At 41.9% G+C, this 17,979-nt stretch overlaps 1 protein-coding gene across 10 annotated transcripts in view; it reads right to left on the reverse strand.

The window, feature by feature from the left end:
- LOC138049406 (kinesin-like protein KIF26B) overlaps positions 1-17,979 on the reverse strand; it is a 70,946-nt gene that overhangs the window by 1,448 nt on the left and 51,519 nt on the right. For all 10 annotated transcript variants that reach the window (XM_068895659.1, XM_068895662.1, XM_068895658.1 and 7 more), the window contains 16 exons: positions 16,629-16,957; positions 16,217-16,442; positions 15,476-15,673; positions 14,909-15,002; positions 13,834-13,939; positions 12,949-13,040; positions 12,404-12,474; positions 12,171-12,276; positions 11,198-11,299; positions 10,678-10,834; positions 10,217-10,379; positions 3,636-6,730; positions 2,892-2,995; positions 2,246-2,362; positions 971-1,143; positions 415-541 (listed from right to left, as the gene is read on the reverse strand). In XM_068895659.1, coding sequence (XP_068751760.1) covers positions 415-541; positions 971-1,143; positions 2,246-2,362; positions 2,892-2,995; positions 3,636-6,730; positions 10,217-10,379; positions 10,678-10,834; positions 11,198-11,299; positions 12,171-12,276; positions 12,404-12,474; positions 12,949-13,040; positions 13,834-13,939; positions 14,909-15,002; positions 15,476-15,673; positions 16,217-16,442; positions 16,629-16,957 — 5,260 coding nt within the window. The remainder of the gene's footprint in view (positions 1-414; positions 542-970; positions 1,144-2,245; positions 2,363-2,891; positions 2,996-3,635; positions 6,731-10,216; positions 10,380-10,677; positions 10,835-11,197; positions 11,300-12,170; positions 12,277-12,403; positions 12,475-12,948; positions 13,041-13,833; positions 13,940-14,908; positions 15,003-15,475; positions 15,674-16,216; positions 16,443-16,628; positions 16,958-17,979) is intronic.

Genomic DNA, 17,979 nt, shown 5'->3' on the forward strand with positions numbered 1-17,979 from the left:
CTCACGGGCTATTGACCCGGAGCCCTTGCGGGCTACGGGTCTAATTGTTAAATATTACCAGAAGCAACAATCCAGAAGTGTCGATCTCGTCTCAATTGGCCTTGACCCATCAGTAAACGGTATTATCTAAATTTAGAATACAGGTCCCGCAAAATAATGACCAATCAGATTGGGCCAAATGACAGAAACTCTTCTGATTGGTCCAAAAATGCAAAATCGCGCGTGCGCAGAATGCAATGCCGCTCCGCTTTGTTCCCGCAAAAATCTAGGAGAAGCCGTTTTGAAAATAGACACTTTCGACAAAAGGCATCATCTGGAGGCTCTGCATGGTGAACAAATATAAGGATTTGTTTAGGACTGAATTTTGATATATCGAAAGTGGGCTATTACGACAACAACAAATTGGGGACTTACATCCATAACTCCATCTTTGGTTTTCGTCTACGAGTCTATGTTTGGCTTCAGTGAACTCATCTTTTAGGTCGTGTTGTCTCTGACGCAGAGATGCGATTCGTGACTTTCTGTTCTCGGAGACTTGCCACTGTTCAAAGACAAAAACATAAAACACCGTTAGATTTTCAACCTCCAATGCCATTCTGAAGTTCTGATTGGTTTGCTAAATCTCGGTTATCAGCTTACATATCTACTGATCTCCAGGATCAGCGCTTCGCCGCCGGCGGCCTTGATTTGCTATGCGATATGAATGGCGGATTGCTTGATCGTTGCATTTGTTGTGATTGGACAGAGCAACTTGTTTCGTTTTTTGACACTCGTTTGACACTCCTCGTTATTTCATGTATGTATTACACATTATAGTGACCGTTAGGCTCATTTGACTTGACTTGCGTTGATTGTTAATTTCATTTTACAGTGTTCCCAATTAGTGTTCCAGCGCTAAATCGACAAGACACTTAAACAAAGCTCCTTTTACAGAGAGCTTCATCATTAAATGAATGGTGACGAATTGTACCTTGAAGTCCGTATCGGATTCCATAGCTTTTTGAACTCTCTCTAAGTCATCAACTTCGTAAACTTTTATTTGAACTGGTTCCAACGACTTTCTCGAAAACCAGCGCTTGGGAGAATATTTTCGTATCCTGGAACCACTTCCTGGGGACGAGGATCTGCTTCGCCCATAAAGCCCTGCAATAAATGGTCCCTTGATGAGCCAAAATGCAGTTTGTCTTCAAATATTGTGGAAAGCGATAGCAGAGTAGAGTGGGGGTTATAATCACCACCTTACCACGTCTCTATCCTCGCTGGCCAGTTTAAGTAGCTACAATTATAGGGCTGGGGTAGGGTGGGGGGGGGGGGGGGGTAGTGAACAATGGAGGTCAAAATTCTTGGTACATTCCGCGACACGTAGATCATCAATCTATGTCACTCCCCCTCCTGCCCCCGAATCCCCGATAAAAAATGATGAATTTTCTGCGCCGTACTTCCCAAACTGGCCGCGCGTTGTCGTGATTTCACGTTGTCGTCATGCAGAGCACCGCGAAAATATGCGCTAAAATACGTGCAGCACGTGCAGCACGATTATTTTTCCTTTTTTTAACCAATGACATTGCTTGTCGTCGTATTAGGGAGTTAACACTAGTGTTAAATCAAGTTATATTGTTCATTGTTCTCCCGGGGATTCAAAACACCAGAGAGTTGACACTGCAATAGTGTCAACACCCGTGTTACAATGTGTTTCTCTCAAGTATGACGGCAACCATTGTTGTTTTGTGGCCTTGTTGTTGATGTCGACGACGACGTTGTAGGAGGGGAAACTGGGGAAAGTGAACAGTGAACACGCCTCAGTTAAAGTGAAATAGGTTGTTATTGCTCGATTTACATAAACGATGTTTTTTCCGTGACGTATTTGTGGACTGTCCCAAGACAAATTGTCCCCCATTGTAGTTTCCTTGACAGGAACGGTTTTGTTTTCCCCACAAATTTTGCGTTAACTATTGTCAACTATTCCCAAGTGCATTTAAAAACAATAATTTCTGCAAAATTTGTGGGGTTACATGAAAGTAGCTAATTGGTGAGGAGGAACCAGTCCATAGTCGTGATCTCTAATTATGATTTATTCATTTCATTTACCTGGGGGTAGGGGTGGGGGTGTAGTAAACAAAGAAGAACTCACCCACGGGACTGTTAACATTGAAGACTCGTTAAGATATGGCATAAAACATTATACAATTTGTCTACCAGTGAGAATGTGGTGGCCACCTATGGATTCTTCAAACGACGTACATACCTTTTCGTTTTCCCCGGCTAAATCCTTTCTCGCTGCAACTATCACTAGAGGCATGGCTTGCATCGTTGCGCATGCTCTCATAGCCGCTGCTGCTGGCTGCGTCAGATCGTGAAGATACTGAAGACATAAAGGAAGAGGAAAGAAACGTTAACGTTTACAGGAAGGTGATCCAGATTACACAAACAAACAAAAAACCAAAAAAGGAAGTGGCCGCGTTGACGGCCCTTCCTTCTAGTTTTGGGAAACTCGTTGAATTGCGAAGGGTGCGGCTGTACGAGATCGGGTCGAAAGCAGATCTAAGGAGCTCTGAGAACCACTTTATGGTTCCTGTAAAATCTCGAAGCAAAGCACCACAACCAGATGCAATTAAGCTGAAAGTCCATTTTGATGGGGAAAGAAAACGGGAATACCCGAAGACAGTCCTTCGATTCATGTTCAGACTGAAAGTCTGCTCGCATAGGATCGCAGAGTTGAGAGACGCCGTTGATGACAATTACGCCATCCTGTGTACATCACGAGCTATTCCAAGACGCTTGGCCGACCAAAAGGACTCAGCTTCGGTGAACAGGCGGGTAGCGATGTTCTCCTTAGGTCAAACCGTACAAATAACTGAAATAAACTCAAGAGGATAATATATTGTACTCACATGACTTCGCTCTTTTTAGCGATCTACTTCGTCCGCGGAAACCACTGGAGTCTGGGATGCTGCTGTCACTAGCATGTCCGCTGCTGTAACTACCGCGGTCCCGGCTAAAAAAAGAAAAACGGACAAGGAAAATAAGCGAACACTAGTTTTATCTTATCTTTTCAGGCCTGCTTTCATTTGCTGAAAGTGTATGTGACAGATTTTTCCTTATTCACTCAATCGAAAATCATTCACGTGTTTCTGAGTCAAAAACAACCAAAAACATTCCATACCGATTTTCCTTCATTGTCCTTTATCATTTTAAAAATCCAGTTTTCACTTCCGGTGGAGTAAAAAAACCGCACCAGTAGGAGACTGGGGATAGCAGAACTGTATTGAAGTCCCGGCCTGCTATTCCCAGTCTCCTTACTAGCGCGGTTTTACACCCCACCGGAATTAAAAACCCCGATTTTTAAAAGACTGAAAGGCAGCGAATGAAAATCGGTTTGGAAATTTTTTGGTTGTTTTATCTCAGAAAACCATGATGTTCCGATTGACTTACTAAAGAAAATCTGTCATATACACTTTAAGTTGATCATCTTCTTTACTTTCATTTTTCTTGGCGAACTGTTAAAGCGTTTAACAGGACTGGAACACTATTTAGGACGCCAATTTTAATTAAAAGCCCTGTCAATGACTGGCCCTCGATCGAACTCACTGTAAAATAAGGAAGTTCTTCAGTTGGACATCAACTCATCCACTCACCTAAAAAATTTGAATTTTCCAAATTTTCCATTCCTTGTCGGTACTGGAGTCTCAGAGCAAGACAATTCATCCGCTGTCACATCTCCAGCTGATACCACGGGCTCGTGTTGTACCCAGACCACCTCAGTACTATCTGTTTTGGCGCTACCATCTTCCGTGCGCGATGACGTCAAAGCCAGCGTGGAGACGTTTTGGGTTTCGTTGGCCGTTGTAAAAGTTGCCACAAATTCCCCAGACAACCGGTACTGCCGGTTGGCGCCTCCTTTGGAAGCGGCTGCATCTTCGGTTACTTGCGAACCCGATAAAGCATCCGAAGGAATAGTCGCGAAGAATTCGCCAGACAATCGGTAGATTACTCGCGGAGGAGTGCCACGATCGTGAAAGCGTGTGATGAACTGCTCTTGCGGAGCGTATGGTGTCTCAGGCGTTAATGGAATGTACTCTATCATTGGTCTTTCCACAGAGACGGAGATTGCAGGCGAAGGAAAAGTTGTCATCGCTCTTGTACACGATAAGTCGTTCGTCGACGATTTATCGGATTTCTTGATGTATTCGTTAGCTGTAAGTTCTGATCCGCAATACGTTAATTTCACAACACTAGACACCGAGCTCGACGATGCGCGTCCACGTCGATTTACTGGGTTTTCTGTCTCAATATAAGGACCCTTGCTTTCGTCGATCCCGTAAGTTGACATTTCTGGGCGCCCAAAATTGCACGAATGATTTAATCCCTCGTCGTCCTCTATAATACAAGGTCTTTCAAAACAGTTTGCTTTTTGAAAATTATTGTTTTCGTCTTCACTTCCAAGGAACGTAACGCTTGTTTTCACGCTACCAACCGAGAGCGACGAAAGACGTGGCGTGGACCTGAAGCGTTGCGGTGCGACGCCGCGGCGCGGCGTACACCACGGCTCCGTTTTTGCACTGTCGCTTGATTCATCCCCTTCATGGGTTTTGTAGTTGCACGGCGCAACGTCACTGTCATAGTCCCTCTCGCCTTTATACCGCAGTTTAGGACTGGAGACGAGCCTTGCAGTCTCTGTATAAGTGCGCTTTTGCGGCACAAGTGGCGGTAACAATTTTTCGTTAGTTGACGAATCACGCGAAGCCAAAGGAGCAATTCGTCGATTCGGCTTCGAACGTGGTCGCCGGTTCTCGAAATGCCGCGAGCCCGGCCGACCGTACCACGATGAAAATTTTTCGCCTTCGCACTCCCTGAGTTGTTCGGCGACAAATTTTTGAAGAAGCGAGCGCAAGTCGCCCTTGTTACTTGTAACTTGCATGTTTTCAACGGGAATGCTTTCCTTGTTTCCTTCAACAAGAACAGTTTTATTTCCATCATCAATCTCGACGCTGACGATGCTGTAACTACAGCTCACACGGTTCTTGACATCAAGCGACGCTCGATTTAAGTTAGACTCAACGGACGGGAACTCTGGTATGGGGGACAACGTTTTACTGCTGTGGAAAGATTTCGACATCTGAATGTCCTCGAGTTCATCCTCGGTTGAGGAAGACTGAGGCGACGGTACAAGACGATAGAACGTTTTCAATGGCGTTTCAAACGTGTAAGTGCGTGTCATGTCCGTGTCAGAGTCCGTGGCGCTATCGTCGGAGTTTTGACGGTTGCCCGATTTCTGATTAATGGCTTTCTCCGTAGACAATTCAGGTGATACGCATGCGCTGACATCCTGAAAGCGCTCCTCGAGTTCCGGAAACAAAACATCTGTCTCAGTTCCAGTGAAGTTCCTCTGCGAGTCATCAGCATTCATTTCTTGCTCTTCCTCTTCTTCGGAAAAAGCTTCGGCGATGATCGCATGGTCGGCGTTCTCCTTTCCCCAAACGATTTCGCTGTCATCGTACGACAGTTCTTCGGAGCTTGCTTCTCGGGTTTCTTCCACAACATAACAAAGTTCATTCGTATCTGACGTCGGAGATGGTGGCAAACAGTTTTTGATAAGTTCGGCTGTGGTTTTACTCTCAAGGTGACTTTTTCGATTCTCGAAGTGATGTGAGACTTCGTCATCGCACAAATCAGGCCTGTAGTTGAGAGAACTTCTAGAGTCAGTTGCGTAACTATTACTGTAGCTAGGTGCGTTACCATTGTAACGAGACTGGTCGTAATGATGCATGTTTTGCTCCATGTTAAGCGATTCCATTGAAGCAGAATCAGTGTGGATATCATTCACAGCTTCGCAAGTTAAGAACGAAAAAGAAGGTGCCTTGGCCATCACAATACTTTCCGCATCTGATGACTCACTGGAAGTCTCCGGACTCATAACGCGTGCGCGCAGCTTGGAATCCTCGCCAGGAAACGACTGCACGGGAATCACAACGGTGCTGTGGCGAGAATTCATACTTTCATCAACGTCAAGGTTGAGACCCAACGTGGAGGGAATAATGAGTGTATTGTTTTCTGTTGATGCAGAACTATAAAGATCGCTTCCTTTGGAGCTTTCACCACTGTCACTCTGAGAAGTCTTTGTCCTTTTAGTCTCTTCCTGTGAGCTTTCCAAACTACTTAACGAACTGTTCTTTTTGTCCAGGAGTCGTTTCCGACTAGTCCCTCGGTTTTCCGACGCAACTTCGATTTCCGTCTCGTAACACGAATCTTCCGTGAAGCATTCACTACCCTCGCCTTCCTCTCGCTCGGACAATATATCTCTTTGCACTTTCGCTTCCACCAGGTTTCCCTTATCCTCGCTTCCTTCAACTTCACGCTGTAACTCTCCGTTGTCTTCGAAATCCTCCGTCTCTTCGTTTTCAATCGACTCGAGTTTTCTTACAAGGGACCTCGTGCTACTGGACACCCTTGAGTTCTTAATAGGGAGCCTCTTTGGCGGGCCTTCGTTATCTGTGAGCTCCCTATCACTGATGGCCCCGTCGGGACCGACGTAAATCACAGTGTCGCAGGATTCTTCGCCAGTGCTCGAGTTGTAGTCGGAACTCCCCAGCCCATCGATCGGACAGTCTTCGCGGAGTTTTTCGTTCAATGCTGTGGTCCGAAGTCTAGGCTCGGCTGTTCGAAGTCTCGGCTTTCGGATTCTGGCTTCGTCGCAGGAACTTTCTCCGCCGGATGAACTTGTACTTGAACCCTGAAAAAATAGTAGTGACGAGAATTTAGTAACATAACTCGAGTATAGTACTAATATTTTCTTTTAAAAATTGGTCTTCCTGTAGACATAATCGCACTTCAATCACATTGGACAAATTGAAATAGACAACAAGAAGTCATTATATTGGGTTTTGAAGCTTCAGTTGGTGACTGGCCAAAAAATTCCCTGGATTTTTGAACCAATCGAAGTATCCTGGGTACACGCGTTTTCCCGCCAAGAATCTCGCTGGACTATTTAAACCAATCATAAGAAAGTACTGTGCTTACACGGCTTTCCCGCGCTTTGCGCCAGCTGCGTTTTGATTGGCTCGTTAGTTGTGCTTGTTTAATTTTGCGTCTGCTCTGATTGGCTCGTAGTGCTTTCCGCCAGTGATCGAATTGGCGGGAGTGTCTGACCTCGATCTTAGATTTTACGGCTACGTGATTTTCTCCTTTGAAAGAACTATTCGCAGAATTTGTCTTTGAGCTTATGAAATATTTTTCCATCCGTTCCACATGGGCTTTTCTTATAAACAAACCACCACTAACAAAATCTTTGCTCCACAAATAAAAACTATCACGTACAAAATGATAGCTGAAACAAACGACAGCGGATTCGATGTTTCCGAACTTAACTTCTTCCCAGCATGACGAAAAAGATACTTGATAACTGAAAAACAAAGGACCTCATGTACACCCAGGGAGATAAGTAACCTTATCGCCCCAGGGGCAGGTCCAAAAATGACTATCTCCAACATGCAATATCTAAAAAATCACTCAAAGAAATTTAGACTTTGCGCTGGCGTTTTTTAAGTACCTAGTTTATTTTACTTTAGAGTTCGACAAATGAATTGATTTTTGCTTCTCCATTAGAAAAAGCTGGAACTTTGTTTATTGCGAACATTCTAAATTTGCACCACGGGGTACCAAGTTTCGCACGCAATCTGGAAAAAAAACTTATTTAATAACTTGAACGTCTCCCTACTCATCGTGAAATAAATAATTATTTGTGTTATTTGTAGCTATCTCACAAAACGAAATGTTTGTGAAAAAGAGCTTTAGATCGAACTGCCGATTTTTATTCATATGGTAATGAGCTCTCCGTCCAGCCATCAATCAAATATGTTATCTGTAAATGGATGACTTTTGTGATACAAGTAAAAAATATGCTCGGTTCCCTGTTCTTCATTAAACGCTGTTTTTGGAAGAAATGTGAATAGCTTTAGCTGCTTCTTTCAAACTTGTTGCGTTATCAAAACTGCCATATATTCAAAATAATGTTGTATTAGATATTCGCAGTTTGATTGTGTGGACGGAAAAGAACTAGCCCAGGTGAAAAATCACGTTAGATTAAATTTTTAGTTCCCTTTGTGTTATGTGAACAAATCGTAACATCATTAAAAATTTAATCTAACAGTTTCATTTAATAACAGCGAGATAAACAGATTCGAAAACAAAGTTACACTGTCAATGCGAGAACATTTAACTCGCTTTTAAAAATATGAACGTGTACCTACTTAAAAGCTATGGTATCGTGCAGAGAGAATAACTTTTCTATTAAGGCTACTGTAGCCTAGAAGTAATTGCTTACCGCAAGCAATGACTATTTCTGTGGTTAAAAACTGCTGTGCAACGATTCAAATACAACACATTTTAAAACATAGAGTAAGATATTTTGGACTGGTTATGAAAACGAAGCTTGACTTAAACCCCCGTGATCAAGGCGCGCGAACATCAGGTATTGGTAAAAAATGATTAGTTAAAGGCACAAAGAAGACAATATTCCCATTTCAACAATGTTCATCCTTTTACAAGTTTCTTGCTCGATATGATCTGCATCCTGGCAAATAAACTCAGCAATCTCGTATCTGAACGCACTTTGAAGAAAATAAATTGTTGCCCATTAATTAAGCATTTGACCAAATGTGAAATGCATGAGACCACCATGTCGTTGTCAGAAATGTTTACGTTAAATATTCACATGAATTCGGAAGAATTCTAACTGAGAAGATCAAGCTCTTATTACTCACCACGTTTTCGTTTTTGGGGACAAAAAGTCGAAACTTGGTCCAAAGTGGAGTTTAAGAACTGCGCGACAGCGATTTACGACTCAAGCGCTACAAGTCAGGGGCGAAGTCAATTTATTATAAACGTCGGGGTGGTGTGTGTGTGTGAGATCAAAAGAATATAAAACATGCAGAAGAAATATATTAAAGTTATGAAAACAATTTTAAACAATTAAACCGGTACCACGGTTCATTGTTGTAGCCAAACAATAGGCGGATAGCTAAAGCATACCATGCTAATTCAAGAAAAATTAATAAAAATAAAGGAACAAAAATCTACAATTTTCTTTAATGAAGGGGCATGACCTTACGTATAGCGGATCTTTTCAAGATAAATTAGCAGGCATAACATACTGAATTAAAACACAAATATTAACTAACATCATAATTAACTATGACAATTCTCCGATAATTCTAAAGGCGACAGATGATTGTTACTCTCGGATGACTTAATGAAAATATAAATTAAATTTCTAGGAAAACAGTGCATGCTTAACGAAGGCTAAAATGTACCTTATATCAGTGAACTGAAAACATAGGATATAGAGGATATTAGATGGCAGCTTTGGGGATACGAATTTTATCTTCTCGTGCTGCAAGTATTATTGGGTAATCGTGTTGGTCACCATGACAACACCTATATCCTCACATGTGAAAGATAAAAATGATATGTTTACTGCGCGTGGTGAAGATATGATTTTTTAGTAAAGCAGAAATCCTGGTATTTCATCAATATCTATATAATAAAAAGAGATATCTCTCATTTACCTTCTCATTTTTCTGCCGATATTTGTTTTTGATTGTGCAAAGGGTTTTGTTCCTATTCTATCCAAATTGTCATGTCAGTCTCATGCCAAGTGGTTTGCATCTGACGTCACAGCAGCCATGACGTTGGTGTACAGAACAACGCGGTCAAATGTCTTTTGGGACTTTGACTCAGTATTATTGTGCAAAACTTGTGGGGCCATTTTCTTTTGTTTTGTACACCAACATGGTCATCTCATCACGTGGATGCAAACCAAGAATGACCAAGAATAGACCTTATTCATAAATGGCGGTCAATTTATAATTCTTTTGTCGAAGTGCAAATTAGCCTACCAAGCCTCCATACCGTACAGGGAATTGAACAGAATTCTTGCTCTAAAATGAGGCTTGGTAGGCTAATTTGCAAGTGGACAAAAGAATTATAAATGCGACCGCCATTTATGAATAAGGTCTACAGTATAATAACAAATCTTAACATTGCGCTTATTCGTATCAAATTCTCAAAATCTCGTCATAGTCTGCCTGACTATTCTAATAACACAACTCTTTTGAAAAAGAGCACTTATCATGACTATAGGATCTAAATCGAATTTACACAACAAAAGCTAACGCAAAAGAAGTCATTTAGTATGGAGAATTAACATTTTCAGTCTTACCTTTCCCTTTCGTTTTCGTAATCGGTGAAGCCTGCTTGCTAATTGGACAGTCGCCAGTGTTTCGGTGTAGAATGGAAGCGAGGGTGACGCATGCGCAATCATAGTGGTACGGCATGACGTATTTCCGATAGACTCTTGGAGCATGCGCGTAATTTTACTTCCTCTGTTCGAGACAAAATCAAACAAAGAGCCAAAAAATTTTTTTCGGAACTTTGAAAAGTGACTATTATTATTATTATTATTATTATTATTATTATTATTATTATTATTATTATTATTATTATCATCATTATCATTATCATTATCATTATCATACTTTCCGCAAGGTAATGTATTATCCACATTATCTGGCTTTAAACCTGTTTCATTTCACTTTATTCGTTTTTAATCAACTTTCACTCGCCTTAGAATCTGTCTATCCGTCCGGCTAAAATATGTTGAAGCTGATTGGGCGTACCCACCTGTGTGGCACGTGTTTGGCGCCATTTATGAGCGAGATGATGACGTTTCCGAGTCCCGACAGAGACATGCTACTCGCCCCGCCATCTTTCTTGGACCCAGTGTATCCCTCGCAGCTGGCAAGATCGATCAAGTGGAGCCGAGAGCGACCTCCATGGACTGAGGAAAAAAATCAATTTAATTCAAGCGTCAAAAGTGATATCCCATTTTAATTGGCTTAAAAATCTCGCGCCAAAATCTCAGCCAATCAGGAAAAAAAGGCAAAAACAATTGTAATTGGCACGCACGCGATTTCCCGGGCTTCGCAACGGCTGCAAATATTTGTTTTGCAAATATTTGCTATTGGCTTTTAATTGTCTCTAGCGTTTTTGATTGGCCAAGTACTTATTTTCTGTTTTCAAGACGTAATTGCGAAGCACTCCAACACCAAGAAACCCAACTGTGAAACCCAAAAGTCGCAATGAACTTTCCGTGTTTCATAAAATGAGTTAACGCTTAACAAATTAAGATGAAGACGAATACCTCCTCCAACGTTCCTCGAGTTTTTCTCCACTCGGTACTGATAAATATGGACTGTGAAAAACATGTGAGAATTCATTTTCTCTTCCCAATCTGAGTTCTCGCCTGAAAGATAGCAAATGGTTCATTGTTAATTAATTGAATGAACATGATATAAATATAATATGCAATAAGCACACAGGGATCGCGTTAACGCAGAAATCGTGCATTTTTACGCAAATAAAATCCAAAAATGCATCATCGAAATTTTAATGCGTCCCAGGACGCAAGGCACTGACTTAAATAAGTCACACAACTTGCTTTGATTTGCCAGTATATTCTGTTGTTTGTAAAACTGTTGGAGCGATCTGTGATCATAATTGAAGTTCTAAGAAATGGGGTTTAAAACATCTAAGAAGGTTAAAACTAAATTTTCGACCGCCTTCTGCGGTCTTCTTCAGAGGAATGTACTCTGCAAGTGACTGAATGTAAATATATAGCAAAAGAGGTCACTGTTCGTTGCTCCTAAGGGAGGAAACCAGTGATGCGTAAACCCTTGGAAAGGGTGCTCTTTCATTAACAGAATTCTTGTCCAGGAATGGTGGTGGTCAACTAGAAAGTCTTCGCTACTTTGACCACCAGACACATTTTATAACCTGTACTGTAATTATTTTATCTTGTAACCATGTGTTGTGACTATACTTTTCTTTCTATGTTAATGTTATGTAAATAGTGTGAAATAAATGAACCATGAACCATGAATGTAACGGCTCTAGAAAAAGCCTTTGTCGGCCGGTGCTATGCATATGCGTCAATATTAATTCCAAGTTGGTTACTCTCTTTTTCTCATAATTTACCGGTAAAACATACTCTTTTTCTCGTAGAGGGTCACCAAGATTTTGGGACCCCCAAAAAATGCTTGCGACCCCAATTTGGCCGAACATGCGGGTCTCAGGACCCAGATTGAAAAATCCTAGTGCCATCCCTGAGCACACACCTTGCATTCTGCCGTTCAGCGGTTTTGTTCTTGATGCTAGCGCGGCGTCAAGATAATAGGCTGCTTTCTCGGCTGTTGGAACGCGAAGCTCTGTGGGATTGATTTCCTGAAAATGAAGGATAAATTCTGATCAGATCGATTTACCTGAGTTGCGAATCTGTGACGTGACGCCACTGTACTGAGAATAGGCTTTACACTATAAACACACGTAAACTGGAAATTTTGCTACTAACGTGTGCTCCTCCGCTGCGATCTTCTTTGAGAAAAACGCTTGGACTAGGATCACCCGTGCCATTTTCTAATCCTAACAAGAAAAAAAAAAACTGAGTAACCAACAATTAGTCTTAAGCCTTTCACACCCAAACCGGTCTGAACCGGCGAGACTCAGTATTTTACTCTGTCTAACGCCAGACGATTTTACTCGTCAACGAGAAACCCCCGAGAGTCAAAGGGTTAATATTTGAGCGTTGATGTTCAAAGAAAGAGATCAGTGGGTTTAATAGCACGTGCTGACACATGTCATCACCTCGTTCATGTAAAAAATGGCGGCCATGATTGAAAGAATAATTATCTGGGAACAGACCTCCATTATTTATCTATTATTAAGAAAACAATGTTTTAAGGGCTAAAAAATTGAAGCCGATTACGACGTTGGTGAAAAGACGGTCCGTTCTTTAGTTCTTGCTCAAGAGGAAGGCAACTTCATAAAATTTCTCTGTAGCCGAGCTACTCCTTTGAATTGAAGATAAAAGCAAATACTCAATGCTACTGCTATTACCTGTAGCTTGCTCGGCTAATAAATCTCGAACGGTTTCCGATCTGCCAACGATCTCCACTGCCGAAATCCGAACAGAAAACTTCGTTCCAGTCCTAAACGAAGATGGGGAAAGAAAAGTTAGATGGTTTCCAGGGAACGAAGAGGAGGACTAAAGTAGTTACATTACAGCCGTTAATTAAAAGAGAAATATTTACTTCAGCCATTTTGATGATTTTTAGATTATCGAAGTTTCTTTTAATTGAGAATAATGAAAAGAATGGGATTTCAACCCATGATCTCTGCGATATCAGCGCAGTTCTCCATTAGACCATATTCGTATTCTCAGAATTGGACTGGAACTAGCTTGCAATGGAGGCTAATGCGTTGGAAAATATTAAAAAGTATTTGCACTTGAAAAGATTCCCCCGCATTAGCTTCCATTGCAAGCTAGTTCCAGTCCCAAAACTGAAAATATGAATTTGGTCTATCGAGCTATCAAGCCAGCCGGGCATTGATCATTATGTGAGTTCGTAATAATAAACCCGTAGGGGGTGTCAACATGGAGACTATATGTTTTTCCGCAGTTCGTATATTTGTCTTCATGTACCGTCTTCATATATAGTCTTTACGGTTACTGTGCCCAATCAAAAGAGACGTACACAACGAAATGAACCAATCGCAATGCAAAACAGAAACACGTAGCCGACGCAAAGCGCGGGAAAACACGTGCGAGCCAATCACAATTGGCTTTGTTTTTGCCTGTGATTGGATAAAAATGTGGCGCGAGATGTTTAAGCCAATCGGTAAGCATATTATTCCAAAACCAAAGAAATTGCAATGTTTTTTTTCGACACAGTTGAGAATCGCTTTATCTCTACAAACAATTGAAGATGTGATTTTTCTTACTTTTGCTTCTGGTCTGCGATGAGTTTAAAAAGCCAAGAAAGCGCGCAGGGTATAAGTCCTAAAGTTTGTTCTTTTTCGTCCCGTCCCACCATGGTGTGCGTCTTTCCTGGAAATGAAAAAAGAAAAAAATGAATTCACTGTCAAAATTTGGACATGACGATGTCTTAAATAACACATACGAGGTATTTAAAACATGTACAGTTTACTGATTTGGTCTCTTATAGATAATTTGGACAACAGATTTTCATCCATAGGTCCGTCACAAGAATTTACAAATGCTGGTTTTTTATGTGCAGGGAAAACCCGGGGAAACGTGAACCTCTCGGAGCAAAGTAGACAACCAGCTAAATCAACCCACATACGACGCAATGGCTGGAATCAAAGTTGTGTCCAGAGATGCGCCACGCCCAATAGGCCATTTCCGAGTTCATGTCCGCCTCCTCTTCAAAGCGAGTCTAAGTGCGAAGTTTTTCTTATGAAAATTAGTTTTCATTCATATGTAAAGTAGAACTAATTAGCATCACAAAAACTTCGCACTTAGACTCGCTTTGAAGAGGAGGCGGACATGAACTCGGAAATGGCCTATTTGACATCCAGCACAAAGCGTCCCTTTAATTCTAAGCCATTGCTACCTATTTCCAACAATAAGGTGAGGATAAAGGTTAGCGTTATTTTTAGCATTTGGGAGGGGGTTAGGGTTAGGGTTAGGGAGGGGGTGGGGGGGTCACTTTGCGACGTGAATCTTTGCACCTGTTCATTTTTCTAACAAATCCTGTCATTTTATAGGCTTCGAAAGTTGCGAAAAAGCAAGCATCTTTTTTGACGACCGAGTCAGAAGGGGAGTGGGTCTATTCCTGATTTGACTTCACAATCTACTTTGCATGCATTTTTAGAAAGAGTTAATGCAATGTAAATCAGTAATTCCGAGACACGAGTGATGTTGAAGTTGGGCAGAAGAGCAAGGGGACACTTCGTGACGCTTATTTACGGCATTTCTAGACATATTTGTTGCTCCGTGGTCAAAGGTAGTCTAAGGGAAACACTATGGCCGAACAAGTGAGCTGACTGCACCTACCCAAGCCAGCGTAACCATACGAGAAAAGACAACCATCTGATCCACCAACGACTGCTTGAAGGACGTCTACCAGTGAGCCTGAACAGACTTCAACCTTAATTATAATAAAGCAAAGAAAAACGCGTTCTGTTTGAGTCGGTACGAGCCGTCATTTTCAGATTTAAGGTGGTAAGGTGCAATTATCGTGGAAGGTTAACATGGCATATTTTTGCGCGGTCTAAAACTATGCGGAGAAAGCAGACCTTAGCAAGTACTCTTGGTTTTGAAAATGAAAATTGGACGTAACCATACATTTTTCAGAGATAATTGAGCTTAAACTTGGAAAAGAACGTCACACATTGCTCTGTATTTTAAAGCTTTTTGCAAATATTGTTGATTAATTATCATCTGTCCTTTTGGATTTCAGTAACACTTGTCAGGATCTGCTCTTCCCGCACATTCGTCATAAACCACGCAAAAATACCTATGAACTAGTAGGCACTGTCCTAAAAACCCTCGAAATCATTATCGTCCTCATCATCAACATCACCATTACAGGATCATCATTGGTACCATCATTAATCTCACCTGTGAACAATCCGATTCAAATATGGAATCAAAAGCGAACATCTTGGGCGCGGCCACGCCCATTTTCCTGTGCGTCTGTGACACGTGACCAACAGTACTGGGATCGTACAGTGTGACCTGTCTTCTCTTATGATCTACTTTCATGAAGGACCCGGTCTCTCCCGGAAATGATGGACCGATACGAAGCATAACTTTGACCTGGGAAGGGTTTGAAAAGAAAACAACCAAATTGTTATCGTCACCATGAGCGAGCCTTCGATTGGACAACGGGTAGGACCGGAGTACGATTTTTTACTATGCCTTTTTCATCATGGCAAAGGAGACAATCACAGCAGTCTCTTGCTTATGGAAGAAACATGATGACAGTGCAAGGTCTTGCATAACAACAGACCTTCAAGTTTAGCATCCGGACACGTTTAGTAACAGTGAGGACAGACGCTTATGACTTGGAGCTCAAGCTCCCAGCTTTGAAAACACAACAAAAAATCACTCATCGTGTTCTATGGACGCCTTACTTTACAATCAAAGCCATGACCAGGGCGCGCACTTCTTGCGAACCCTAGACTTTCCAATAATAATAATAATAATAATAATAATAATAATAATAATAATAATAATAATAATAATAATAGTGGTCACTCGTGAAAGTAGTCGAGTCTCTGAAAATGCTGAGACTAAGTATGGCAATTCTATGTTCGAGGTTATGAACTATGCACTCCTGGCTAAGAGGCGTTCCCTTACTTTTCCATCTGTCCTCTTTGTATGCATCTTAAGAAGGCCTGGTGGCACAGCAGGGCTGGATAGCCGAAGCACTTCCTTGAAATTTGTGGGGAAGGGGTAAGGCTGGGTTTCTTTTGGCCTGGGTCTTGAGGGCGCCAATTCTACAGCAGGGGAGGGGTGAGTGGTGGTAACTTCCTGTTTGTGTCCTTTCTTCTTCTTCTTGGAAGACAGCAATTTTTGAGCAGCTCTGAAAAAAAAAAGCCCTAAAATAAGAAACATTTCAAATATCTTCCCCAAGAAGAAACATGAGGGATTCTTTTAGTATTTTAGCCACTGAAAGATTCACTGGAGCATGTGTTTAATTTAAGCTCCGCGTCTTTTTGTGTCCAGTCGTTATCCAACAGAGTCTATTCTTTTACTAGGATAATCCTACCTCGACAAAAATGAGGAACTCACGCCCGTTTCCTCCGGTTTAACATACGTCACGCCATTGCGTTCAGCCGTATCCATGGTAACGCCCATTTGAAGGCGCTGCTTGTCCGCCCGCCGTATTAACTGTTCAGCGTTCGGCCCCACCACGTATCCGGGAATGTTGTAGTAAGCCAGGAACTGGGATTCTTCCAGCGTGTTCACCATCGCAACCGCCTCTCGCTTGAGCTGATTCAGATCGGTGCAGCAGACCTCACACTGATCGTTTTTCCATGATTTCATCTGACTTTCTGGAATGCGGATTTGATCGAAGATTCTCGCAGAAAGAGAGCCCTGGGAAAGGAAGGAAATGCATATGAGGGTCTTTCAGGTGATCAAAGTGAAAAGAGGCACCGAGAGGTTTTCTCCGGGTACTCCGATTTCCCCTCTTTTGACTTTCTCTCTCTCTCTCTCTTGACTTGATTTGCGTTAATTGTTAGTTTCAGAACGACTAGACACTTAAATAAAGTTCCTTTCCTTTGCTTTAGCCGTAGCCGTCGTCGACCCCAGGGGTCAAATTAAATCCCAGAGGACGTGAGACCCCCAACCGTGCTTTAAATTGTGCCATCACAGTTTACTAGTTTTGCGTGAGAAACTGAGATTACTTATCAAGACGTGGCTCAGGGTTCGTCCGCGGACCCCAGGGGTAAAATTATACAACAGGGGCCGGTTGCTCGAAGCCTGGTTAGCGCTATCCGTCGGTTAAGAGGTATCAAAACCGATAGGTTTCCATGGTATTTAACGCTGGTTAGCGCTATCCATGCTTCTAGCAACCAAGGCCAGTACTTTAAACTGCGCTTTCACATTCTAGCTCTGTAAGAGAAACGTACTCCTTTTTGGCGTGGTTCAGTTCAAGTGGCCGACCTAAGAGATCATCATTACACAGCTTGGGCTTGACAAATGCAACCCTACTTAAAATTAGGCTATGACAACCTTGTTTTGCGCGGCGTGGCGTGACGTGATTCAGCGCATGTTACTGACTTCCGGTGTCAAATTATATAACTAGGATTTGAGACCCCGAATTCTACTCTAATTTCGCGCATGAGAGCCAACCTTTGGTTGAGAGTGTTCGATTATATATGTGTTATTTTTAACTAACGACACTGCAAAAACACCGGAAAATTTAATCTTCGAAAAGGAAAAACTTAAGTCAAACACAATGCCGCACTCAAGCGTTTAACAAGAACAGGAAGCACTGGAACTGGAACTTTGCCGGACAAATTGTGTTATTTGAGAAGCTGATATATACAGCAAAAAAATGGAAGAAAAACGATTGAATTGTTTCACATTAACCGAATCATTCAGCCTGGGTGTAA

Source organism: Montipora capricornis, chromosome 5 (genome assembly GCF_036669925.1).
Source record: "Montipora capricornis isolate CH-2021 chromosome 5, ASM3666992v2, whole genome shotgun sequence".
Classification (NCBI taxonomy): domain Eukaryota; kingdom Metazoa; phylum Cnidaria; class Anthozoa; order Scleractinia; family Acroporidae; genus Montipora; species Montipora capricornis.